At 46.6% G+C, this 27,567-nt stretch overlaps 1 protein-coding gene across 1 annotated transcript in view; it reads right to left on the bottom strand.

Moving 5' to 3' along the window:
- The window catches only part of LOC144680687 (hydroxymethylglutaryl-CoA lyase, mitochondrial-like), a 126,627-nt gene that overhangs the window by 81,692 nt on the left and 17,368 nt on the right, over nt 1-27,567 (bottom strand). The window contains exon 4 of the mRNA XM_078541933.1: nt 5,344-5,407. Within this exon, the coding sequence (XP_078398059.1) occupies nt 5,344-5,407 (64 nt within the window). The remainder of the gene's footprint in view (nt 1-5,343; nt 5,408-27,567) is intronic.

Below are 27,567 nucleotides of genomic sequence, written 5' to 3' on the forward strand. Positions count from 1 at the left end.
CATAGATTTAAGGTGAGAGGAGAAAACTATAAAGGTGATGTGCGGGGCAAGTTTTTTACGCAGAGGGTAGTGAGTGTCTGGAATTCGCTGCCAGAGGAGGTGGTGGAAGCAGGTACGATAGTGGGGTTTGAGAGGCAGCTTGACAAATACATGAATAGGATGGGAATAGAGGGATACGGACTCCGGAAGTGCAAAATGTTTTAGTTGACAGGCAATATGATCGGCACAGGCTTGGAGGGCCGAAGGGCCTGTTCCTGTGCTGTACTTTTCTTTGTTCTTTGTTTCAGTTCCTTCTTGCAAAGGTTTACAGAGACTGCTTGTAGATACTGTTATTTTCAACCTTGGAAGGCTTCAAGTTAAGATCAGGATGGGAGCTGCTTTGGATGTGTTTGACAATGTATGGTGGAGGGAGACTACGACAGTGATGATGTGCATGGGAGGGAGTTACACAGAAGAGGGGTACAAAAGAAAGAGGTGCACAGGAGAAAGGTGAACAGGAGAGAGATGTACAGAAGGGAGGAACAAAGGACAGAGGTGCACAGAAGCCGGGTGCACAGGATGGTGGTACACAGGAGGGAGGTACACACGAGAGAGGTAGACAGGAGGGTGGTACACAGGAAGGTGGTGCACAGGAGGGAGGCACACAGGAGGGTGGTACACAGGAAGGTGGTACACAGGAGGGTGGTACACAGGAGGGAGGTACACAGGAGGGAGATACACAGGAGGGTGGTGCAAAGGAAAGTGGTACACAGGAGGGAGATACACACGAGAGAGGTAGACAGGAGAGTGGTACACAAGAAGGTGGTGCATAAGTCGGAAGTACACAGGACGGAGGTACACAGGAGGGTGGTGCACAGGAGAGAGTATACAGGACAGAGGTGTAGAGGTCAGAGGTACAGAGGAGGTAGGTACAAAGAACAGAGGGGCACAGGAGGGAGGTACAAAGAACAGAGGGGCAGAGGAGGGTGGTGCACAGGAGGGAGTGTACAGGACAGAGTTGTAGAGGACAGAGGTAAAAAGGAGGGAGGTGCAAAGGGCAGAGGTGCACTGGAGGGAAGGGCACAGTAGCGAAGGGCAAAGGCGAGGGGCCAAGCTCATTAGAGGAACTAACTATGTCAGAGGGTTTCAGACAGAGTCTCAATCCCCTTGACCTGTCAAGGAGCTATGTCTCCGCAGGCTGTAGTTATCACATCAGCTGCTACCTGACACCAGCCACCTTAAAGGTACACCTGCTCCCTCTGGACAGTGTGGGCCACACATTACCATTGGCTCTGAAAATGACCGCCACCTCAATTTGTTTTGCCTTCACATCATCTAGGTGGACAACAGAAGACCTATCAAGGGTCTCCCAGTTAACTGCATAGAAGTCCAATTAGCAGGTCACTGATGGAATTTTTTCCAAGGCCAGCAATCATATAAACTTCCTCTGTGATGAAAATAGTCAGAATGAGCCAGCGCTTGGATTCATGTCTCTAGAAGGGGAGACAACTCATTCTCCCTCTCCTGGGAGCATAACAAAATTGGGGTCTCTTTCGGGAAATTAACAAATTAAGGGACCTCGCCTGGGGACCAATCATGACAATCCAGACTTAACTGTGCTGTCTAGTAGGAGAGTAAGGACACTAAGGGACTTCTAAGATGTAGAAGTTCTCCAATGGAGAACCACATGACCATCAGGCGTGGCATTAATCAAGTCATTGACATACAGAAAATGCACCTCAAGTGCGTAGGTAGGTCTGACAGATTTCTTCAGTACTCGCTTGCGAGAGTCAATAGACAACACTGTACAGCAGAAAGAATTGCAGATGGGAGGAGGATGAAGGGCCTCGTCGCTCATCTCTAAATGATGAGGCATGGAGGAGCAAGAAGAGGAGGATGCAGATGGGGCACCCATTGTCAGGCTAGCTGCTGGCATTGCTGCCAGGGATGCCCAGTATTCTAAGCAGAGTGGAACACAGAATGTGAAATCCTGCTGTCCACTCCCACAACCAGGAACAATCTCCCTTTCCCTTTGCACTAAACAATCCTTTAAGCAGTGCATATTGACACAAAGAGTCCAGACATGTAGTGACATCCATCATGAAACAAGTGAAAGTGTAGGCTGACACTCCAGATGCAAAAATGAGAAAGACATGAAATGGAACTAATCAACATGTTTTATGGGGCATTAGTAAAAATTACAAGTTAACAATATAACATTTTGCCAAAAACCCATGTGCATACATTCGGTGAATTACAAATCCTTGAGAACTTAGGCTTTCTACCACTTCTACATGGTGCATCTCATGTGGCTTCAGCAGGTATAGAAGCAGGCCACTCAAGGCATTGGAAATAGGATCACGACTTCTGGGGCCTGGATGTTGATGGTGACGGTAAGTGCTCACGTATTTTTTATTTCGGAGCTGTTTAAAGATGGTTTCCCCTGGGACAGGTTGCCTTGGGGCAAATCAAAGTTGCATTCGGGGCCTGAAGCAGGCATTAGGCCCCTTATTTGCATATGAAAATCATCAAATGCATGTTCATGTATAGGCAAAGGTGATCACTTGTTTGTCCTTACCAATATGGTGGGCAGCACACTTCCTATGTGTACATAGCCATGATTGTGTCTTAGAAAACCACAGAAGGCCTGACAAGCGGGTGCCATATGGCCTGATTTAACTGTTATAATATCTACTTATGTAGAAATAGTTTAGATCCTAGGTGCAAGACATCAATAAGATAAATAAAGGTAATTGGAGGAAAAGGTGAGTAAAAGTAAATGCTTCAGGGCTTAAAGTAAAAGGAGGCAAATGAAAGGGGCAGAACGAAGGCTGATATCTTCTGGCCCCGCCCGCTGCTGGGATCTTCCAGTCCTGCTGGAAGTCAAAGGGCTTTTGGCCGGCCCGCCACATCACCCATTGTGGGTCCGGCCACAGCGGAGCTGGAAAATCCTGGCCAGGCATCCAAGGATTTTAAAGGAAGTGGCTGCAGAGATAATGGAGGCATTGGTCAAAATATTTCAGAACTCATTGGATCCCAGGAGACGGTCCCAGTGGATTGGAAAACCACTAATGTGATGCCCCTGTTCAAGAAGGGAGGGAGACAAAAGCAGGAAACTATAGGCCAGTCAGCCTAACATCTGTCTTAGGGAAAATGCAAGAGTCCATTATTAAAGAAGAAATAGCTGGACACTTAGAAAAGCTTAATGCAACCAAACAGATTCAACATGGTTTTGTGAAAGGGAAATCATGTTTGACAAATTTGCTGGAGTTCTCTGAGGATGTAACAAGCAGAGTTGATAAAGGGAAATCGGTAGATGTAATGTATTTGGATTTCTAGAAGGCATTTGATAAGGTGCCACATGAAAGGTTATTGCACAAGATGGGAGCTCACGATATTGGGGGTAATGTATTAGCATAGATTCAGGATTGGTTAACACACAGAAGACAGAGAGTTGGAATTAATAGGTCTTTTTCATGTTGGAAAGACTTAACTAGTGAAATGCCACAAGGATCATTCCTCGAGCTACAATTATTTACTACCTATATTAATGATTTGGAGGAGGGGGCAGAGTGTAATATATCCAAATTTGCTGATGATACAAAAATAGATGGGGAGGGCATGTTGTGATGAGGACATAAGGAATCTGCAAGGGGATATAGGCAGGTTAAGTGAGTGGGCAAAAACTTGGCAGATGGAGTTTAATGTAGGAAAGTGTGAGGTCATGCCCTTTGGAAGGGAGGATCAAAAGGCAGACTATTATTTAAATGGAGAGACACTCCAAAAAAGTGCAGCACAGAGGGATCTGGGTGTTCTTGTGCACGAAACACAAAAAGTTAACATGCAGGTGCAGCTAGTAATTAAGAAGGCAAATGGAATTTTGGCCTGTGTTGCTAGGGGGTTGAAGTTTGAAAATAGGGAAGTTTTGTTACAACTGTACAGGGTGTTGGTGAGGCCGAACCTGGATTAAAATTTTTAGCTTGGCGGGCAGGAGTGTGCCCGACCTGCTCAAGCATGAAATGATGCGCATTGACGTCAGGCGAGCGTCCCGACGTTAATGCGCAGTCGCGCAATATTTCATTTGGCGTGTGCGCGCGCCGAAGTCGGCAGCGCACCCACTACAATTAAAAGGCCTGTTAAGGCCGTTAAATTATCAATTAACTCAGATTTTTCATTGCCCGTCCAACTTTACGGTTTTGTATCTAACACATCGTCTCCCTGAGGCAGCTCTGTGCCTCAGGGAGGTTATGAATCATGCACTGGTGCAGATGCGCAAAGTTCGCACTCGTCCGACTCGCACTCGTTCCCCCTCCCCCTCCGCCCGCACAGGCAGCGCTGAGCGCTACTGCTCCCATTTCACGCTGGGCGGGCCTTAATTGGCCCACCAGCGTGAAATTGCGTTTTGGCCCCGATTGCGGGCGGCAGTCAGTTTCCCGACCGCCCAAGCATGCCCCCGTCGAGCCCGCCAGACAAGGATGAAATTCTGCACCTGGAGTACTGTGTACAGTTTTGGTCCCTGTATTTAAGAAAGGATATACTGGCATTGGAGGCAGTTCAAAAGAGATTCACTAGGCTGATTCCTGGGATGAAGGGGTTGACTTATGAAGAACAACTAAACAGGTTAGGCCTTTATTCATTAGAGTTTAGAAGAACGAGGGGTGATCTTATTGAAACGTACAAGATTCTGAGGGGGCTTGACAGGGTAGATGTTGAGAAGATGTTTCCACTAGTGGGGGAATCTTGAACTAGGGGACATAGTTACAGAATAAGGGGACACTCATTTAAAACTGAGATGCGAAGGAATTTCTTCTTTCTAAGGGTAGTGAATGTCTGGAATTCTCTACCTCAGAGAGTTGTGGAGGCTAGATCACTGAAAGTATTTAAAGAAGAGGTAGATAGATTTTTGAAATATCGGGAAGTTGAGGGCTATGAGGAGCTGGCATGAAAGGGGAGTTGAGGCCTGGGGCAGATCAGCCATGATCTTATTGAATGGCGGGGCAGACATGAGGGGCCGAATGGCCTACTCCTGCTCCTATTTCTTATATTCTTAAAGTATTTGATGTTGTAAGATTTGCTGGTGAAGCTGAATAACAGTAAATGATTAGAAACTTTGAGCTGCTGTATTTGAACAACTTGATTGGCGTTTTTAAAGGCGATCCCTTACCGCAATTATTGTAAGTAAATTAAATCTCACACTTCTTGCTGTGGATATTGCTAACAGTGATGGACTACCATAAAAATTCTTACAACAATAAGGTGCTTTCTGACAGCTTCTTTCCAAATTATTTACCTTCAAAAACAATTGTTTATGACACAAGTTCCCATAAACACCATAATTAGTACAAGACGAGCTATATAGCTTACCTCTGCAACCTTAGCTGGCGTAATGTTTCCTTCATATGGGCATCCTATTGCACAGGACACATACCTGTTGTGTGAACAGTAAAAAAGAATTTAGTTTTGTTTATTTTATTGCTACAACCTTATGAATTGCCACTGAAAAAAATGATGATTAATTTTAAAAATCAAAGCAGAAATTCATATAGTCTAGGCATATGGAATTCATAATTATTTGACATTCTTCATGACCATATTAAGTTTTTTTGCTAGAACTTATGAACTCTGATATAAATGCATAGCATCATTTTAGGATGTAGGCAATTGGGATGTATTATTTTTAATTTATCCAAGTTTATTGTTTAGAATAAGGTACCCAATTTTGAAATTGTAATTTACGGGTGCACAGTCACTTTAAGAATCCACCCTCAAAAGTAAATTTACCAAAGAAAAATGTCCGAATAATCTTCCAGGCTTATTCAAACTGTTTACATGAATGCTGTGCAATTAATCTTATGTAAGTTTGCGAATAGATCTCTTATATATTTTGAGGTGTACTGGATATCTCTCTTATATATTTCACTACAATCTAAAATTATTTTTAGATTTTTAACCATATTTTCTCCTTAGCATGCAACTTCAAATGACATGAATCTTCAAGCAGACAGGCGTTGTTGACCATAACTGTAAGTAATCTGATTCTAGATGAGGCCAGGACACAAACCATAAGAAAGGGCCTGCTCAGAATTCATCATCTATAATATCAACCCCTGTGGGGACTTCAGGGTTAGGCTGATCAGTGGGAGGTAACTTACGCACCACACAAGTACCAGCAAATGACCATCTCCAACAAGAAAGAATCTAAACACCTCCCCTTGACATTCAATGGCATTACCGTTGCTAAATCTCCCATACCATCAACACCCTGGGGGTGCCCATTGACCAGAAATTTAACGTGACCAGCCATATAAATACAGTGTTTATATAAGTATTTATATAATTAGGTCAGAGGCTGGGAATTCTGTGGCGAATTCTACTGGGAATTCTTCACCTCCTGACTCTCCAAAGTCTGTCCACTGTCTACAAGTCACAGGTCAGGACAGGCCTGCACGAGTGAAGCTCCGACACCAAGAAGCTTGATGCCATTCAAGACAAAGTAGTTCACTTGATTGGCACTCCCTCCACCCAACGGCACACGGTGGCTGCAGTATAGACATCTATAAGATGACTTGCAACTTTTTGGCAAGGCTCCTTTCATGGCACCATCTAGATCCGCGACACCCACTAACTAGGAAGCCAGAGACATCAGGTGTGTCCCAAACTGTTGCCTTTGGGAGCACTTCAAATTATTGGCCTGATTCACATGGGGATGAATTTTCAGGTCAGCGGGCAGGTGCGATTGGCAGGTCCAGGATTGGCCAGGAAACGGGCCGCTGCCCACGATCAGGCCCCGACCATGATTTCATGCCGGCTGGCCAATTAAGACCCGCCCAGTGTGAAACGCGGCTTACCAATGGCCGGGAAGGGTCGGGCGGGGGCAGGGTCATGTCAGCCGCTGGGTCCTATGACAGCCCAGTGGGCAGTTTAAAAACAGCACAAGAAGCCCCTTGAAGGCTGCCAGTGAAGAAGCATACAGTCTACATTATGGAGGCGGTACTTATGGCCTCAGCAGCGGCTGGAGATGCCAGGCGGGAGGGCAGGTCATGTGGGCACTTGACCCCCTGTTTTTTTGGACGAGTGCCTCGCTGTCCTCCTGAAAATGGCTTTGTACCAAAGGACAGAAGGAGGAGGGCACCACACCTGATGAAGAAAGCCTGGGAGGAGGTGGCAGCCCAGGTCAGCAGCCATGATGCAGTGCACATGGGTGCAGTGCCACAAGAGGTTCAATGACCTGCTGTGCTCAGGAAGGGTGAGTACCGTGTTGGCATGAATCAGTGTGGTGAAGTATTAAGGGCTGGCCGTCCCCCCCATTGAGCTCAGGGGCATTAAAGTCTGAGTGCCAACTGTCAATGATGCTGGAGCTGGCCAAGTGGGTGAGCCCTGGCTACTTGGACTGAGTGCCTTGCACCTCGAGGGCCATGACTCAGATGTGCCCTGTGAGTTGTTCCTCAGGTGGGGTTAGCCAGGCTGCAATGGCACTGCAGGTAGAGAGTGGACTAATCAATGCTCCTCTCCCTTTCAGGAGAAGACGAGCCATAACCAATCAGAGAGGTCCCGGACAGGCGGAGGCCCACCCAATCTGCTGCTACTGACCAGGTTCGAGCAGGATGCCCTGGAGCTGGAAAGTCGGCACGCTCCACATGCAACCGGGCGTGGAAAGGCGGGGGTGCCAGGCGAAGGTAAGAGCACAGTGCACAGAGGTGAGAGTTTCGGATTGTGCAACCATTCTAGTGTAGTCTCTTCATTGATGGGAGCCTCGAACCTGGAGTCCCCATTGATCATTGAAAGACGATGGCACCATGATGCAGATTTGTCAGATTGTCTCACCAGGGTGTCTGGCATGCACAGTGACAGTGTGATGACTTTGACTAATGTCATGTTGTTGTTTTCCCTTAGATTTGCCAGCACATACTCAATCGCAGGATCCTGAAGGGCCACTCCTAACGCCAGAGGACCATCAGGCTTCATCTGCACCTGCGTCACATCCGCTTTCTGAACCAGGCACCAGTGCAGATACCAGCACCTCGGTGGGCATTAGATCATCAGCTACATTGTTGGTACACATTGGTGAGGGCACTTCACACTTGCTTGAGGTACAGGCGGAGGCAGAGAGTGCCCAGTGCGCTGAAAACCGGAGGAATGCTGGAGACTCTTAAATGTAAGTTTAAGGAACCATGAGCACAAGAGAGACTGTTCACGGGTGATCTTCTGTTCAGTTATGTTTGTTTATATGTCTACTGGTATGGACATCAACACCAGTAATGGTCATGTCAATGTGATTTAAATGTGACAATAACATTAAATATGCTTTTGTTGTGATGGCCTGAGTATGCTTCACCTTTTATTTTTGGTGCAGGGTACGCCAATGTAATGCCGGACGTGAGTGGCTCTAAACTTTATTGGACAGGCACTGAGTGGACCTTGGATTCACATGATAGAGGCATTTTGGATATCCTGGATGGAGACTGCAGCCCTGGCATGAGGTGGGAGTGGATCTTTGGCCGCTAAGCTGAAGGAGTGTGGGATCAAGGCGTCCCTGGTGTCCCTGCCTCCCTGAAGATTACCAAGGTCCAGCTCCATTCCCTCAACGTTCTCCTCACCGTGCTCCTCTTCTGACTCACTACTGGATTCATCCTCTGTGACCTGTGGAGCTGAGTCAAGATCCACTTCCTCCAGTGGGTTCCCCCTTTGCCAGTGCCAGATTGTGAACAGCGCAGCATGTGACCACTATCAGTGACACCCGCTTTGGGGAGTATTGTAGCGCACCCCCTGAACGGTCCAGGCATTGGAAGTGCGTCTTCAGAAACCTATGATCTTCTCTATCACCGCACTTGTGCAGGCATGACTCCTGTTATGCTGCTGCTCTGACTCTGTTCTTGTTTGGCTGAGAGGCATAATAAGCCACCTTTTCAATGGATGGCCCTTGTCACCCAGCAGCCATCCATCCAGTCGCGCTAGAGCAATAAACAGCCATAGCACCTGGGGGTGTCTCAGGATGTAAGCGTCATGGAAGCTGACAGGGTACCTTGCACAGACTTGCAGAATCAGCATCCTGTGGTCACACACTATCTGCACGTTCATGGAGTGGAAGCCCTTCCTGTTGACGAAGGCACCCGGCTGACCCACTGGCGCCTTGATGGCCACATGTGTGCAGTGAATTGCACCCTGGATGCGGGGGAAGCCAGCAATCGCTGCAAACTCTTTGGCTCGCTCAGCCTGGCTGGTCTCGTCCATACAGAAATGAATAAATGTCATTACCCGCCTGAACAGAGCTTCTGTCACTAGCTTGACGCAACTGTGGGCAGTTGATTGAGAGTCTCCACACAGATCCCCAACTGACCCCTGAAAAGAGCCGGAGGCATAGCAGTTAAGGGCCACTGTGACCTTCAGAGCCACTGGCATGGGGTGTCCACCCACACAGGCGGAGGTGATCTCAGGCTCAATCATCTGACAAATGGAGATCACAGTCCTCTGGAGAGGTGCAGCCTCCTTCAGCATTGTACCTTGGGCATATTGAGGGAGCTGCATCGCTGCCTGTAAACCCTGGCAGTGGGATAATGACGTCTTCTGCGACCCCTTCTGCCTTGGACTTCCTGCTGGCCCTGCGGCCCTTGTGCCTGTGCCGCTCCTCCCAGAAGTTGCTCCCCTGGGAGTTGCATAGGGACACCTGGCCTCCTCTCCCTTCTGCCCCTCTCTTCCTCCTCAGAGGAGGTGCAACCAGCATAGAGCACAATCCCCATTACCAGCGTTACAGAAGGCTGTCTGATACCTGGAAGGGTCCACATGGTCTGAATCCTCCGGGACCCTTGGAGACACCAAGGAGACTGGAAATGAAAACTGGAAATGCTGAGAATGAAGCCCCAAACAGAAATGCAGCTGCCAAGTACCAATAAGCAACCAGCAGCAAACTATCTCCAAAACTCCTCACTACTCACACAGGCAATGCTGCTGACCCTTTTTATCCTACCCTTGGATGAGGTTTGGCAAAAAATCGGCTGCCCGCCTGCCCGTTTTGCCCATGCGACAAGTACGAAATCACACGGGTAACATGGAATCTTGGTCAATTGCCTTTTTAATGGCCTTAACTGGCCTCTTAATTGATGGCGGGCCATGGTTCTGACACCCACGCGCGCCCGCTGACCGAAATATCGCGCGAGCGTGGGGTGATATCGGGACGCTTGCCAGACGTCATCTTGCATGATTTCACATCTGATCAGGTTGGGCATGTGCCCATCCAATCAGTGTAAAATTCTGCCCATGGATTTCTCTGATCAAAGGCGAACTGAAGAAGTAGCAACTTCTAAGTAGGGAAGCATTTACCAATGTGGACTCCTTGCCAAAGACACCTCAGGTTAACAATTCCATTTTTAACCTCTAGCCCATTTCCTTTGACAATAATCTCAAGCCCGATAATGGAAACTGTAATCAGGCCCAAAGAAAACTTAAAGCAGGTTGCTTAACAGTACCAGACACACAAACCAAGCTAAATCCTTCTACAGCTGCCAGTGCACGAGACACAAACTGACAAAGATTATTTGTTTGCTACTGTTCTTTTTTTTATTCATTTATGGGATGTGGGCTTCGTTGGCTGGGCCAGCATTTATTGTCCATCTCTAGTTGCCCTTGAGAAGATGGTGGTGAGCTGCCTTCTTGAACCGCTGCCGTCCATGTGGTGTAGGTACACCCACAGTGCTGTAAGGAAGGGAGTTCCAGGATTTTGACCCAGCAACAGTTCCAATAACTGTTTCTGAAAACTAACTTTTAAAAATGTCTCTTAGCAATCTTAAAAATTGTATGTTTATTCTGTAAAGCTAATTATCTCATGGACCTACAATCCTTGGAAATTGTAACTCTCCTGTGAATACAATTGGAATTGTCAGCATTATATTGTTAATGTATTTGAGGTAATGCACATATCGTAATTAATATATAGCATGCATATTAACACCTCCAACTGCACAAAAAAAACTCTTATCAATAGAGAGAGGAAACGTTAAGGGATTTAGCATCTTTGAAAGTAGATAAATCCCCAGGCCCAGAGGAAATGTATCCCAGGCTGATAAGAAAAGCAAGGGAGACTCTGCCCATCATTTTCTAATGATGGGCATGAGTTTTTCCAGCATTTTCTGTTTTTGTTTCAGATTTCCAGTATCCACAGTATTTTGCTTTTATTTTCTAATTCTTTCCGGTTACAGGTAATGGGGCCGGAAGATTGGAAGACTGCCATTGTTTAAAAATAGAGGAAGGCATAGACTGAGCAAGTACAGGCCAGTAAATCTAACCTCGGCAGTGGGCAAATTATTGGGAAAAAAACTTTTAAGTGTAAGAACCATATCTTTCAGAACTGTGTTTTATTTTAAAGTTTGGAAGAACAGTGCATTATTTGCACATTTGGGATTTTTTTTAAAAAGGGTCATAAATTCACCTTCAACTGTGAACAAGCATGCCTTATCCAAGAAATCACCCGACCAGCATGGCACTTGGAGGTGGGAGGGTAGGGGGAGCTGTTTGCTGATTGAACTGTAATCACTGTAATTGACGGGGAAAAACTGGTTTAAAGGCAAAGACCTGGTGATTTACTGGAAATCACCTGATGGAGGAATTTCAAGTTTTGAACTTTTTTTTTGAACTCAGTTGGGAATGAACTGTAAAGGCGAAAAGCTGCCCAGCTCATACACTCTTTGCCTTGCTTGAAATAGAGTGGTTATCAGTATCCAGCCAGGAATCCTCATCTCAGTGGAACTTATCTGTCTTTGGAAACCTGAGAGGCTGAGACAAGATGGATTGATCCAGCTATATTCTCCTCTGCACCGAAGCTCCATTGGTGAGAACCTCCAGACACCTATTAGGATTAGTGATCTGTCTTCACACAAGGAAACTCCAGGTCCACAGCATCAAAGCCCTGTGAACTTTATCTTTTGTTTTAAAAGTTTTTTCTTCAACTCTGGAGAGACTCTATCCATTTGTCCTTAGTTTGTTTGTGTGTGTGCTTCCATGTGTGTGTGTGTTGGGGAATTTTAAGAGGGACAGATAGTTACACTTCCAGATTACAAATTATATGTTAACCAATTCTTCCAACTTGTTTTGAAAAAATAAATTTCACTTTATAAAAATCAATCATTCTGAGTCCTTTGAAAGAAGCCTGGTTAAAGTCTCTTTTATTCTGGGTCTAACAGTAGTGAAGGTAAATAATTGGCCATTTTGGGAAGTGAATTAAACTTTTAAACTAATGATGCGACCTAGGGAGTAATGGGGCTAGATAAACTGCGCACTTTTCCCATCCCGGTTGTAACATAAGGGACAGGAAAATCACCACTTAGAAAGGTGCAAATTAATAAAGGACAGTCAGTGTGGATTTGTTAAGGGGAAATCATGTCTGACAAACTTGATTGATTTTTTTTGTGAAGATAACAAGGAGCCTCATTTAGAAGACCACATTTGCTGTAGTCTACATGGCTTTTAACAAGGCTAACAATATCCCACTTGGCAGACTGATCAGTAACGTAAAAGCTCCTGGGACCCAAGGAAAAGTGACAAGGTGGATCCAAAATTGGCTCAGTGACAGGATGCAAAGGGTAATGGTTGACACACGTTTTTGTAATTGGAAGGCTGTTTCCAGGGGACTTCTGCAGGGCTCAGTACTAGGCCCCTTGCTTTTCATGCTATGTACCATGTAGGGGGACATGCAATGTTTGCAGATGATACATAAGTTGGCCATAAGATTGATAGCGAGGAAGAAAACTAGATTGCAGGAATATATCAATGGACTGGTTAAGAGGGTTGAAATGTAGCAAATGGAATTCAGTCCGGAAGATCTGTGAGGTCATACATTTGGGGAGTTTAAACAAGACAAGGAAACATGCAATAAATGGTAGGATACTGAGAAGTGTAGGGGAACAAATGGACCTTAGAGTGCATGTCCACAGATCCCTGAAGGTAGCAGGACAGGTAGGAAGGTGATTAAGAAAGAATAACGGATACCTTCCTTTACTGACCGAGGCATAGAGTGTAAGAGCAGGGAGATTATGCTGGAATTGTATAAAACAGTAGTTAGGCTGCAGCTAGAGTGTTGCATACAGTTCTGGTAACCACATTACAGGATATGTGACTGCAGTAGAGAGAATGCAGGATGCTATCAATACTGGACAATTTTATTCAAGAGGAAAGATTGGATAGGCTGGAGTGGTTTTCTTTGGACAGAGGAGACTGAGGGCAGATTTAATTGAGGTGTGTAAAATTCTGAGGGGGCTAGAGAGAGTGGATAAAAATGATCTATTTCTCTTAGCAGAGAGGCCAATAACCAGGGAACATGGAGTTAAAGTAATTGATAGAAGGATGAGGGGGAAGTTGAGAAATATTTTCACCCAGGACGTGGTGGGGCTCTGGAACTCAATGCCTGAAAGAAGATTGTGAAGGCTGAAGCCATTGTCTTCAATCCCTGCCACAAACTGCTCCCTCCTCACTGACTCCATCCTTTTTCCCTGGCAACTTACTGAGGCTGAACCAGACTATTGGCAACCTGAGTGTCATATTTGATTCTGAGGTGATCTTTCAACCACATATGCATGTTGTCACTTTGGCTGCCGATTTCCACCTCCATAATATCACCACTATCTTCCCTTGCCTCAGGTCCTCAGCAGCTAAAATGCTCATTCATCCCTCGTTATCTCCAGATTTGATTATTTCAACACACTCCTGGTCGGCCATCCACATTCTACCCTCCTAAATCTGTGGTCATTCAAAAATTGCTGCCAGTGCCCTATTAAGTACAAAATCCAGTTCACCCATCACCCCTGTGCTTGCTGATCTACATTGGCTGCAATTTAAGCAATGCCTCACTTATAAAATTCCCATCCTTGTTTTCAGATCCCTTCATGACCTCACCCCTTCCTACCTCTGTATTTTCCTCCAGGCCTACAAACACCTGAGATATCTGCATTCATCTACTTCTGGGGGAGAATTTTCTCCCCGTCGAGGGGGGATTTTGCAGGAGCGGGCGCGGGCTGGGTGCCGCCATTTTACATGGGCTGGCCAATTAAGGCCCGCCCAGCGTGACACATGCCCGGAAGCGCTGAGTATGTATGCAAAAGAGCACAGAAATGTGCCTCAGGGAGATTAGTTTAAATTTAAAAACTTTTAATGAAGGGAAAAAAAAAATTTCAGGACATGTCCCCTCATTTGAAACTGTCAAATGAGCTGGGACATGTCTATGAATTTTATTAAACATTTTTTCAAACCTTTAGAAACCTTCATGAAACCTCATCCCGCCCGTGGATGAGGTTCCATGAAAAATGCGAAGGTCGCCTGGGCTCTTAGCCTGCCCGCCAAGCTTAAGGTTGGATGGGCAGCTCAGTTAATTGTTTTAATTGATTGTTAACTGGCCTTAATAGGCCTTTGATAGTTCGGTGGGCGCGTAGCCGATTCGGGTGCGCGATCAATGAACTCAAAATTTGAATGATGCGCGGTGATGTTGGGACGTCACTGTTCGTCGTTTTAGGCCTCGGCGAGCGGGTCCCTCCCCCACTTGCCGAGCCGGAGATTCTGCTCCTGGTCTGTTCAGCATGCCTGATTTTAATTGCTCCACCACTTGTGCTGTACCTTCAGCTGCCAAGGCCCTAAACTCTGGAATTCCCTCCCTAAACCTCTCCAGCCTCACTTTCCTCCTTTAAGACACTCCTTAAAACCTACTTCTTTGACCAGCTTTTTGTTCATCTGCCCAATATCTCCTTATGCGTCTCATAGTTGTTTTAAATTGCATCTGTGAAGCCAATGGGATGTATTATTACTTTTAAAGGTGCTATATAAATACAAGTTGTTGTTGTAGTGGTAGAGGCAGGAACCCTTATCGCATTTAAAAAGTACTTGGATGTGCACTTGAGGTGCTACAACCTACAAGGCTACAGACCAAGAACTGAATAGTGGATAGCTGTTTGTCGGCCAGCACAGACAGAATGGACTGAATGGCCTCTTCCTGTGCTGTAAATTTCTATGATCCCTATGAAAGGATCACAATTATGTAACACCTCATTTCCTCAGTAGACAGAATCTATCGTAATATACAGCTCAATTATTGATTTTCTATAGGCATATCAACTCCAATTATAGAGGATGAAGCTTCACAATATCTTCATAATTTCTGAAAGCCCATCAATAACAGCAGTGTTTTGGGAATATTTGCCTTTACATAGTACAATTCAAGATCTGCATCTCACAAACTGCATTCAACAATTTTGGCATCAAAATTGCAATTGACTCATAACTATAAACGGTTGTGCTCCTCTTAAAACTATGCAAGGTTGAATCAAGATTCAAATGTCACACAAAATGGTGAAGTTTGTGCAGATGTCAGGTTACAACTGGGATCATTTTTAAAGGCAATCAAATATGTAAAATATTCTAATAATTTCCTAGATTTTACAGTTTAAAACAATTCCAAATTATTCCAAAACTAAAAGCACAATGAGCAGTATCTTTTTTAAATGACAAACATAATGATCAAAAATGTTGTGCATTTCCAAAAGGTCATCCCCAGATTTGTTTACTCTATGACTTCCTGCTATTCAGCTCTGCTGTTTATTTAAGATGCTTTATTAACACAAGCATTTGTTTAAATACTGTTTGTCCGATACAAACTGTCTCAAGAAGGACTGATAAGGTCTTTCCAGACAGATCAAATACACATAAACATCTACCCTATATTAACAAACTGCACATTTTAACAACTGGCTATTTGTAGATAAAACCCAGCCAGATGTGGCAAAGCTGGGTAACTGAGTATACAGTTTATGACTGGGAAAATTCAACAATTATTTGGCATTGTATTCAAGACAGATAGTCACAGATGTTATCCATCTTTACTTGCTCTGTGATACTTTTACAGTCGGGGTCAGTAATCTCCAGATCCTGCATGATCTTAAAACCTTCTTTGGTCACTTTCGTAATTGGTCTTTCAAATTTCTCCACTCCTCCTGTTCTGCATGGTGATCTTGACTCTTGTTGGGGTTCAGTTGTACAGGTGTGCGCGGGCAGAGTCATTCTTCATCTGCTAGTCTAGACAGCAAGGGCTGAATTTTAACCCGGAAGAACGTGTGGGTTTAGCCGTAGCTGGGGTAATACAAACCCAGAAAAATGCCAGCATGTCAGGAGATTAACTTGAGCACTTGAGGATCCATCTACACACCTCCTTGAAGGGAGGTAGGCTGCCAATTACCTTTGGTTAATTGCTCAATTAAAGCAATATTGTTCCACACGCTTCTGGCTTTAATGTTTGGTCCAGGGGTTTTCTCAGGTTTCCTGAAACTAGCCAGTGAAATCAAGGGGCCAACAGAGTGGAAGGCAGCAGAGAGGGGAATAGTAGAGAGCCGCAGCTCAAAGGAGGCACCACTCATGAAACAGGGGCTACAGGTAGAGGCTGAGTTTCTTCAACATGTCGGAACGGCAGTGCCTCAGGAGACTCAGATGATCATGTCAGGTGGTGGCAGACACCTGCAGCTTGCTGAAAGATACCCGGTTCTCTGTTCTGGTGGATCTGGTGGCCATGCTTTACCAGCGGTTCTCAAAGTCATCACCGCCCTCTACTTGCCTGTTCCTGAATCTTTCCAAGGCATATCCTGGATTTCCCATAAACACAGAAGACAGGTGATTTGTTGGCTGGCTTGCCATGCCCGGCAATTATGTCAACCTTGCCTGTGATGATGCAAGTCACAGTGAGTGATGCTTGGCTTTGAAGCTCTGGCTGGCTTCCCACCGTTGCAGGGCATCATTGACTGCACACGTGTGAGAATTCGCATCACCCAGGAGTAGTCATCAATCGTAAGGGTTTCCACTCCATCAATGTGCAGCTGGTGTGCAACCACAAAAAACATATTCCTATGGGTGTGTGCCAGATTCCCAGAGAGCCGCTGTGATGCTTTCGTCCTGTGGAAATCCCAAGTTCCCTGATCCCTTCTCTTTGGAAACAAAATCACTGAAGCCCAAAAGTATTATAATGATTGCCATATCACTGCCAGATGTGCTACTGGACAGGTCAGCAGTATACTGGGCCAGAATATTATACTCACCAGGCAGACGCGCGCCCGACCCAAACAAGCATAAAATGACACGCAATGTCGCCGGGCGAGTGTCCTGATACTTGTCGGCAGGCGCGCACGTGGGTTGGCAATATGCCTGCCGACAATTAACAGGCCTATTAACGCCGCTAAATTACCAATTAAATGAAATTTTGCGCTGCCTGTCCAACTTTACGGTTGGCGGACAGGTGAAAAGGCCAAGCAGCCTTTGGATTTTTCTTTAGGAAACTTCATCCACGGGTGGGATGAGGATCCCTAAAGCAAATAAAAATAAAATATTAACATTTCATTAACAACATGTCCCTGTTCATGTGACAGAATCACATGAGGGGACATGCTTTTGAAAATTTTACAATTCTTTATTTTTAATTTTCAAAAGTCTTCATCTCCTGAAGGCAGCTCTGTGCCTCAGGGAGCTTTTCCTGCGCGTACCAGCACATATGCGCCAAGTTCCCCACTCACCTTCCTTCCCCCCACAGGCAGCGCTGAGCGCTGCAGCATGCGTTTCACACTGGGCGGGCCGTAATTGGACCACCAGAGTGAAAACGCGGGTGGCAATCAGCATCCCGACCTAGCTTCCCCAATGAGGGGAAAATCCTGGCCCTGAAGACGCCATTTCAGGCAGCTGATTGGATCTAGGAATGTCTTTCAGTACACCCCAGCCAGGGTCTCCAGCATGGTTGTCCTCTGCCCAGTATTGTGTAGCTGTGAGGGTTGGACTGACAGGAGGAACAATGCATAGATCTCAAGTCTTGAATGGAAGATGAGGAAGAGGAGGAGGAGGGGGAGGAGCTGGGAGGGGGACGGTACTGAGGACAGGGATGCCAGGGCTCTCTTTATTAATATATGGTTCACTTAGGCTGTACCAGTAGACCAATGCCATAAGGAAATGCAAAGATCATTCTTCCTGATGCTGCATCTCCACTAATGCCACTGACACAACCAACCAACTAACAGACCACCCTCCCTTTCATCAACCCCCAACTCTCAACCCCCAGCCACACAATTGGTCCCCATCAATCAAATCAAACGTTCATCATCAAACAGCTCAGAAAGTCACTTACCACCCAGCGCCCAAGAATGGACAAGGCAGGAAAGTGGCAAATTAAAGAACAGAAAACTTATCAAATGGATATTTTCTCAGCCAGCCACTGGCATACCTTTGTGAAAATGCAATGTGAACTCTTTTTTTGCCACTCTTACAGTGTACAACCTGTCTGACTTCAGCAGAGGTAGAGGCAGGCTGCTCAGATCCATTCTCTCATTGCTGAGATACTCATGGTCGACATCCTCTGGAGTCCAGTTTGGACCCTGTGAAAGACTGTTCTACTTGCAGCAGTGCAGGGGCAGATTCAGGCATTGGAAGGTGAGGCAGCAATGGTGAGCTGCTGACTGTGAGGGGAGCTGTGGGTGACAAGAGGAAGTGCTTTGAGTGGAATCTCCACTCCCATATCCTGTTTCCTCATTATCTCCTCTCATGGCCCAACCATACTTTGCTGATCCCACTGAACTGGGGATCACTTTGATGTAGATTGCTGCAGCTCTGTATGGTCAAGGCTAAGGTGCCTGTCAATCTGCTTAAGGCAACAGACATGTTGGCATCCAGAGTCTGCACACTGGTCTTCAAGATGGGCATGGACTTATTTGATTGAAGCAGGTGCTGGTGCTGGTCACTCTATTCATGGAAGAAGATGTAACCTCAGTGACCTGTGACATCACCTCCCTCATGCATGTGATGGAGCAGACTCACAGATGTTTACAGCACAGAATGAGGCCATTCGGCCCATCATGTCCGCACCGGTCAACAAAGATCTGACTACACTAATCCCATTTTCCAGCGCTTAGCCCATAGCCCTGGAGGCTATGGCAACACAAGTGAATATCCAAATACTTCTTAAATGTTATGAGAGTTTCTGACTCAACCACCCTTTCAGGCAGTGAGTTCTAGATTCCCACGACCCTCTGGGTGAAAAATTTCTCCTCAACTCCCCCCTTAGCCTTCTACCTCTTACCTTATATCTATGCCCCCTAGTTATTGACCTCTCTACAAATGGAAAAAGTGCCTTCCTATCCACCCTATCTATGCCCCTCATAATCTTATTCACCTCTATCAGGTCGCCTCTCAACCTTCACTGCTCCAAGGAAAACAACCCCAGCCTATCCAATCTTTCCACATAGCTCAGACCCTCCAGCCCAGGCAGCATCCTGGTAAATCTCCTCTGCACCCTCTCCAGTACAATCACATCCTTCCTATAATGTGGCAACCAGAACTGCACGTAGTACTCCAGTTGCAGTCTAACCAGTCCTCCCATCCTTATTCAATTACGGTGAGTCCATGTTGAAGGCTTCTCAATACTTTACACATTGCTGCTGCTCTGTGATTCTCCTCGCTATCGATGGACTCGGGGTATAGCTCAGCTCAGCAGAGCTTGGAGAGGACTGCACCCACATAGACTCTCCACAGCTGTCCCTATCTGCTCTTGCTCACATTTGAAATGTGAGTCACCAGGAGAAAATCTAACTATCTGCCTTACTGTTCCCACTGAAATGTGAGTATTTAAGCTGAAGAATGGACTGCATGAGACCTGTGACAGTGCACCCTCAAGAGCTCCTCTGAGGACTCGTCACTGGCTATATCCACCAACTCCTGCCACAAGCAATAAAGGCCTGGCAGAGAGAAAAGACATGAATTAGTCGTGACAAGGCTAGAATGTTTGAAGTTATCATGAAGGTGATCATATTTCACCTACTGTTGAAAGTAAGTCAACATGACTGAGTGCCATATGACATGTGGGCAACTTTCATTTAATTGTGTCACCAGGTAGCTGGGAGCTCCCCATCTCCAACAGTCAGGAGTGCCAGAACTCCACTGATCTCGAGTGTCTTCACCTCTAAAAGTGTCAGTCCTGTGGTCTGTGAAAGGCCCCCTCCGGTTCTGTCCCTGGTATTCTATCCTCTGTTCTCTAGCGCTGAGAGAAAAACAGAAAATGTGAGGGAGTGGAGTGGCATGGATGGAGTGCATTTGATGAGGTTGACCATGAGGGAGAAACATGACTTTGCAGAAGGATGGTGATGGGGGATGTGGTGGCTGGGCAGATGGCGATGTGAGGAAGTAGACACAAAGAGAAGGATGTGTCCATTTGAAAACTCAGTATGTGTGAGGAGTGATGTGATAGAGTTAACCTGAGAATGCAGAGTGAGGGGCTGAGGTAATACTCAAAGCAGGATACAGATGAATTTGGCCCTGTACTCACCTTTCCTGACCTGCTTTGAACAGTAAACCTTTATTTGTTTTGAATTCAGGAGTGCGACACAACAATCCTGCTGATCTCCTTTGCAAACTCCAACCTTGCCTTCTTGTTCTCAGCTTCTTCCTCCCATTGCTGGGAAAGAGCTACCCTCTGCTACTCCTCACAGCACCCAGCAGCACTTCCAGGGAGGTGTCCATGATGCAAGGCTCAGCCCCTGCCCATCTTGACTGCATTGCAACATTTCCAGTTCTCTCACATCCAACCCCAACCCCTTCACCCTGCGTATCTGGAATGTCCCTTTAAATGCTGGAGTTGAGATCAAGTCATGCAGGTCGCCATCACACCCACTGTCTCTGATCGGATGTGAAATGCGCAAGCAAAATGTTAATGAGGTGACTGAGTTAAAAAGTAATTGACAAAAGTGCTGAACATATTTCCGCATTTCCCACAGGCTACTGGACAGCCCCGCTTCCGACACACCTACAGATTAAAATCCACTCGAGCATTTGAGAGACTATTTAATGACGGAGGATAGTCCAGTAAAACTCAATCCTGTTCTCACTCCAAGCTCAGCAACTGTTTCTAAGCGTCAATTAGGGTTATTTCAAATAGACCAATAGAGTGACACTGGACCAACACAATGCCACTAAGTACTCACTACAAGTGCCCTCCTCAAAAGGAGAGCATCATTAATGTGAGTGCTCTATCCAAACTAAAACGATAATACATAGAAACTGTAGTAAAGAAACAGGCCATGGTTTGAGCTCTACATAAGCCTTCTCCCACTCTATTTACTTCATCTAATCCTACCAAAATATCCTTCTATCACTTTCTCCTACATGTACTTATCCAGCTTCCCCTTAAATACATTTACCCTCTTCACTTCACCTACTCCCTGTGATATCGAGCTCCACATTCTCACCACTCTCTGGGTAAGGAAGCTTCTTATGAATGCACCATTGGATTCATTGGTGACTATCATATTTGGTTGCATTTTCTGCCACCGCACATGCATTTGCAGTGCCTGGAGCATCACAGTCAACTGCGTCAAAGATGGTGCAGGTCAAACTCAGCTGGAAATGCGGTGGGAGGAACTGAGCAAGGAGTGAGCGCTGAGTTCCCTTTCTAGTTCAGTGTTGGGAGTTACAGTGGTCAGGGGTGGATTTTTCTGGTCCTGACAGTGGCAAGTTTTGTGGTGGGTGGGAGTAAAAAATTCGGAGAGAGGCCAAAAATCAGAATCCTGCCGGCAGGAAATCAATTCGGAATTTGCCTTTCACCACTTTCATGGCGGGATGATGGCAGTCGGGTTTCCCACTGGTCCATGCCACAAACGCAATCTGCATGCATTATCATGTCATGAATACTCATTAAAAACGCTACTCAAGGGAATCACTTTCCCCCTCTCTATTACGTGTCATGCCAGCGGGGAATTAGACCGGCCTAAATCACAACTGGATATACGTGGTGTGCAGCTGTCTGCCCTCACTTCGCTCGTGAGTGCAACATTCAAAGCCTACCTGCAACAGCACTGCTCCGGTTTCTCAGTGTCACGCCACATTGGCGGGGGTGTAAGGTTACTCTGCTCACTGTGGATACCTCCATACTTCAGGAGGACAGCACTCAGTGTGTGCTGTGGCTCTCAGGCAGCGTTGCAGTCTGAAACACAGACCAGCATTGCAACCAGGTGGGGCGGGATAGGGGGAGGGATGACAGAGACATGGGGCTGAATCTTACCTATGTCAGGCTGGGTGGGCGGGGGTGGGCACGGAGCCAATCGCTGCCCGCGATCGTCTACACGCCGCCATTTTATGCGGGCGGGCCAATTAAGGCCTGCCCAGCGTAATACGCGTTCCATAGCGGTAAGCGTTACCTGAGCAGGTGAGGGAGGAGGGAGAGTCAGGGCCTGCGCTCTTTCACGCATGCGCGTGTAAGAGCACAGCAATCTCCCTGAGGCATGGAGCTGTCTCAGGGAGATTAAGTACATAATAAAAGTTTTTAAAATAATAAAGTTAAAAATTATTTAAACATGTCCCCTCATGTGACAGTGTCACATGAGCTGGGAAATGCTTGTGAAGTCACAAAAGTTTATTTATTTATCTCATACAAGCTTCAGGAAACCTCATCCCGCCCATGAAAAATGCGAAGGCCTTTTGGGCTCTTTGCCTGCCCGCCAATCTTAAGGTTGGATGGGCAGTGTTGTTAAAGACTTTAATTGCTTTTTTAATGGCCTTAATAGGCCATTGACAGTTCAGCCGGCATGCGCCTGCTGAATGAAATATCGAAATGACACGCAATGACGTCGGGACACACGCCTGACGTCATCACGCATCATTTTACGTGTCGGGCCTGCTCCCGCACGCCGACTGCAATATTTTGCCCATGGGGTCAGTAGGGTATAGTAGGTTGGAGAGGGGGAGAAGGATGACAGAGACATGGGGGTCAATGGGGTATAGTGGGGTTGGAGAAGGGGAGAAGGATGACAGAGACATGGGGGTCAATGGGTGTCATGAAGCTATTAATGTATATATTATTGGAAAATACTTTTCATTTAAAATAGAGGTTTAGTCTGTGGGTGTGTCTTAATTGGATTAAAGACAGCTAATTTGGGTACTTTGGTGTGCACTAGTTTTGAGATGTAAGGGAGGTATAGTGCATTTGCATTTTTTGAATTGAGTATTCAAGAAGTGGGGTGAAATCTGGCACCTAGCTAGCAGAGACCAAGAAATGTGTTTATATTACTAATAAAATTGGTACTATGGAAGGAGTTTTATCATTAGTAGAGGTGGGGTTCAAAGAGGCTGGTGATTCAATGAGAATTTACATTCAATGAGATGTGCTGGATATAACCGATAGCAGTTTTCATGTGCACAGAGCAGAGGCAATCGAAGATCAAAGCAGCTGTAAGCCTACAACTGTCTCCACAGGAACCAAAGTGAAAGGAACTTAATCTTGAATTTGTAAGGTGAAAATTATTTGCCTGGTGTCTGGTTAAGTCTATGGGTTGCTGTTGCCTTAATGGAGATTAGTCTGGGAATTTGTTAAAAGTTATGATGGTAGTAATTTGTAGCCGTGTGTATGTTATTAATGTGTTGTAACTTAATAAAATGTTTCATTTAGTTTAATATAAAATCTCTTGAGAGCTGGTGGTCTGATTCCCGAATTTAGAGTTGCATCTCAAACATATCACTTAAGAATATAGGTTTTGACAATTGTTTGAAGTTTCCCTCTGGGATTTTAAATAACTCAGCTTTACCAACTGCTGGGTCATAACAATGGGGTATAGTGGGGTTGGAGTGACGGAGATGGATGTCAGAGACATGGGGGCTATTGGGGTATAGTGGGGTTGGGGTGGGGGGACGATGGCAGGCAGAGGGGAGACCAAGTATGGGGAAGCTGAAGTCCAACATGGAAGACTAGAACACAGACACAGAAGGGTGGATAGGAATCGAACTGTATGAATGGGAGGGAATGCACAAAGACTCCAGAATATGAGGGGCCAGGGGTGGGGTGCGTGGTTGTGTTAATGTGTGGTGGGTTGCACAAAGCCTCATGGAGGTGGAGGAAGGGAGACTGTACTGTGATCAATCATGAAAGAATAGGAGAGTCCATTGTCTTACAGTCGGTGGCATGGGGGTGTCTGGCTCGGTACTGGGCTGCAGATGGAATGGTTGTGGTTAGGGGAAGCATCTGCGCCTGTAAATGGGGAAAACGCAATAAAGGGGTGGTATTCGAAGCTTTCCTGGGGGTTGTTCTCCTATGTATGTGACCATGCACAAAGCACACAGATGGGGAGGGGTGAGGTCCACATGGGATATGGGGGCGTCAACAGTGATGGGTTCAGGGAGAGGGCTGGAAATTCCACCACAACAATGGGGTCCAGGGCCACTGGGGGAGGATGGAGAATAACCAGAAGAAGGTCTACCTGCACTGCATGAGGTTCTCGGGAGACTGGAGGGACCCATGGTCTAGGGGAGCCCCAGCAAGATTCAGAGGATGAGGAGGTTAGACCCATCCAATGCAGGCGACTTGCATGACCAAGGGTCTGCCGAAAAAGACCTTCCAATCTGGAGATGAGCGAAGGAAAATGCCGCACACGTCAGTGTTTGTCAAGAGATGTTATGGCTCATATCTGCCACATTCTATGGGAGAATCTAACGTCCCTTGGACTGGGAGGACATCCCCTGCCAGGGCCCTGGAGGGTCACCGCTGCACTCAATTGCTTTGCCTGGGGATTGTACCAGACATCTCACAATCCTCAGCACATAAATGTATCAAAGAGGTGACAGATGCCCTCTACAGTAAGGCTCATCATTATGCGAAGTTCACACTCAATGAAGCTAGCCAGGTTGCTAGATTTCTGAGGTTTGCTGCTATCTCAGGCTTCCCTAGCATTCATGGTGCAATCGATTGCACACATGTCGCTTTGAGAGCTCCATGGTAACAGCCCCTGATGTTCATTAACAGGAAAGGGTTTCACTCCCTCAACGTTCAGCTGATGTGCGACCATCAGAAGCTCGTAACGCACATTTGTGCCAGGAACCCTGGGAGTTCCCATAACTCATACATCCTGAGTCACTCCCAGGTGCCTCAAATATTCAAAGGTCCTCAGTGATTACAGGGTTGGCTGCTGGGGATAAGGAGTACCCACTCAAACGATAGCTCATCATACCAGTCTGTCGTTCTCAGAGTGCCTCTGAGGAGAGATTCAACGCGGCGCATAGCTCAGCAGACCTTTGGCATCCTGAAGATGCGCTTCCGATGTTTGGATGGCTCAGGTGGGGCTCTGCAGTACTCTCCACATTGGGTGTCCTGCACAACCTGGTGCTTCAAAGAGGGATCCCTTGTCAGAGGGAGACACAGAGGAGGCTGAGAGCTCCTCGGATGATGGAGATCAGGAAGGGAAAGAACCTGAAGAGGGAGATCACAGAATCACAGTGCAGAAGAGGCCCTTCGGCCCATCAAGTCTGCACCGACACATGAGAAACACCTGACCTACCTATCTTCAACGTGAGGATGCCATCGAAGAAGTACGACGTGGAAAATGTGCCCGTGCCACACTGATAGCCACAAGATTCCAGGTAGAGTAAGGTACAGGCAACAGGACACTGTCACATTCCTTCTGTCCCTTGGTGCCAGGCCAGTGCACTGAAAGGCCTTTATACCCAGTAACATCAAGAGCAAGTTCAGCATTTGGACTTGCACCTTCAACCTTCATCATTTACCAGGCCCTAACCTTTCGAAAGGTCAGCGGCAAACCCTGTATCCAGGCACATTGGGAAGTGAAAGTTGGCACAATAGCACAAACACTACATCAAAGGACCTGATGCAGATGTCGCCACTTTAATGAGGAAGTTTTAGCAGATGCAGAGAACTTCACATGGTTGGAGAGACCACCATGGCTGCAGGTCATGTGCTTTGACATCACCAATGAAGACAGCTCTCTCTGTTTGAGAAGCAATTACAGTTAACCCTCCAAGGCTATTCAGCATGCCTAACTCCATGTTGTCTTGTAAGGAGTAGAGGTTACTAACGCATTCTGCAAACACTTCAGTAAAGAGTCTGACACATCTCCCTGACATAACACAAGAGTCGAGTAACTATCATGACTCAGCTACACATCACATGAATGTGAGGCTCGCAAAGGGAGGCAATCACTAAGTGGGAGCATGACTCACCCATGCAATAAGAGGGCACATGGATGTATATTCTTTCAAATGACAAGAACATTCTCATGAATAGCAAATGTATTTACAAATGTGCATGATATATGAGTGAGTGAACACACGTGACCCAGAAGTGATATCAAAGTTTCTTAATTTTTATAATCCAATGGCAACGTCTTGGCATATCCCCAACATCTGCAGCAGAGGTGGAGGCAGCCTGCTGACTGCTACGCTCTGTTGTCTTTTATGGCTTTGGCGGGTGTCCTCTAGAGGGCCGAGACCTGAAGGATCCTGGCCTGCTTTGGGTGTCCTGCTGTGGGGCAGGTGCACCATCCACGACCTGTACTGCTGGAGGTGATGGGGTCAAACGCAGAGGGGATTGGGATTGGCTGAATACTCTCAGAGTCACCTGGGTGGATGGCTCCAGGATCTCCAGGTGCTGGTCCTCCTCCCAATGAGTGCCCAAGGGTTCCTGCCTGATTCCATGAGGAGGGGCTCCTGGAGAGAAGTCAAGGTGCCCCACCCACCTCTCACCTAGACACTGATGAATGCCACCAATGCCTATAGCGATGGAGTGCAGGTCCTAGTGCAAATCTGGCAGGATCTGCTGGACCAGTAAGGCTGCCACCTTTTCTATGGAGGCCTCGAGCGGTGCTCACATGACATCAGACAGAATGCAGACAGACTCCTCCATCCTTCACTCTAGTCTGTTGACTATCTCTCACATCTCTGCCTGATTTTCTGCTGCCTGGAGCTGCATCTCCAGGAGTGGCATGGCCTTTTCCAGAGGCTCATCATCTGACTCAGACTCAGCGGGTGCCTATTCTTCAGCAGTCCTCTGAGTGCCAGAAACCCAGGCTGTTGCAGCCTCAGACTGCTGTGGAGACCTGTCAGTGAGGTGTTCCCCAGAATAACCCAAGCCTAATCTAGATCCACGAGCCACCGGAGTGTGCATCTCTGCGCTGGTGGAGGGTGCAGTGAATGCAGTGATGGTTCTTCATTTGATGCATCCTCAGACTCCTCCTCTGAGGTAGCCTAGGGGCTGGGCCCCCTGGGAACTCTGCCTGGGCCTTCTGGTGCCTGTAAGAGAGAGAAGTTAGATTTAGTTCATAAGCAGGCAGAATACAGCATTGCATGTCACTCACTGTGAATGTCAGGATGTGATCAACTCATGGAGGGCTCATCTGTACTGGTTTGCTGGGATAGGCCGACCTCACCTTCCCCACTGGAATGCTCTTTGTCTTCGCCTGCCAGCTCGGCGGCATCCTCCTCAGACTTGGACAGCTCCTGGATGTCTACCGTCCCTCCTCCCGTCTGGGACATCAGCCTCCTTTTGTGGGTGAGCTTGGCCTGCATGAAAATAAATGGAATGGAACATGATGGGAAGGATGGAGGAGAGGTTGGGAAGCATGCATGCCTGCTGTGTGCATTGAGCCCTCCCCAGTAAGGGCTGAGGATGGAGTGGGTGCAGCACAATAGATGAGATGCTGGCAATGTTAAAGTGTTCGTGAGACAATCAGTGAGAAGTGTGACCCTTTGAGTGTATGATGCCATTATGAGAGTGAGATTGGAGTGAGCTGAAGGATGACTTACCCCCGGCGGAGTTGA

Source organism: Cetorhinus maximus, chromosome 5 (genome assembly GCF_964194155.1).
Source record: "Cetorhinus maximus chromosome 5, sCetMax3.hap1.1, whole genome shotgun sequence".
Taxonomy (NCBI): domain Eukaryota; kingdom Metazoa; phylum Chordata; class Chondrichthyes; order Lamniformes; family Cetorhinidae; genus Cetorhinus; species Cetorhinus maximus.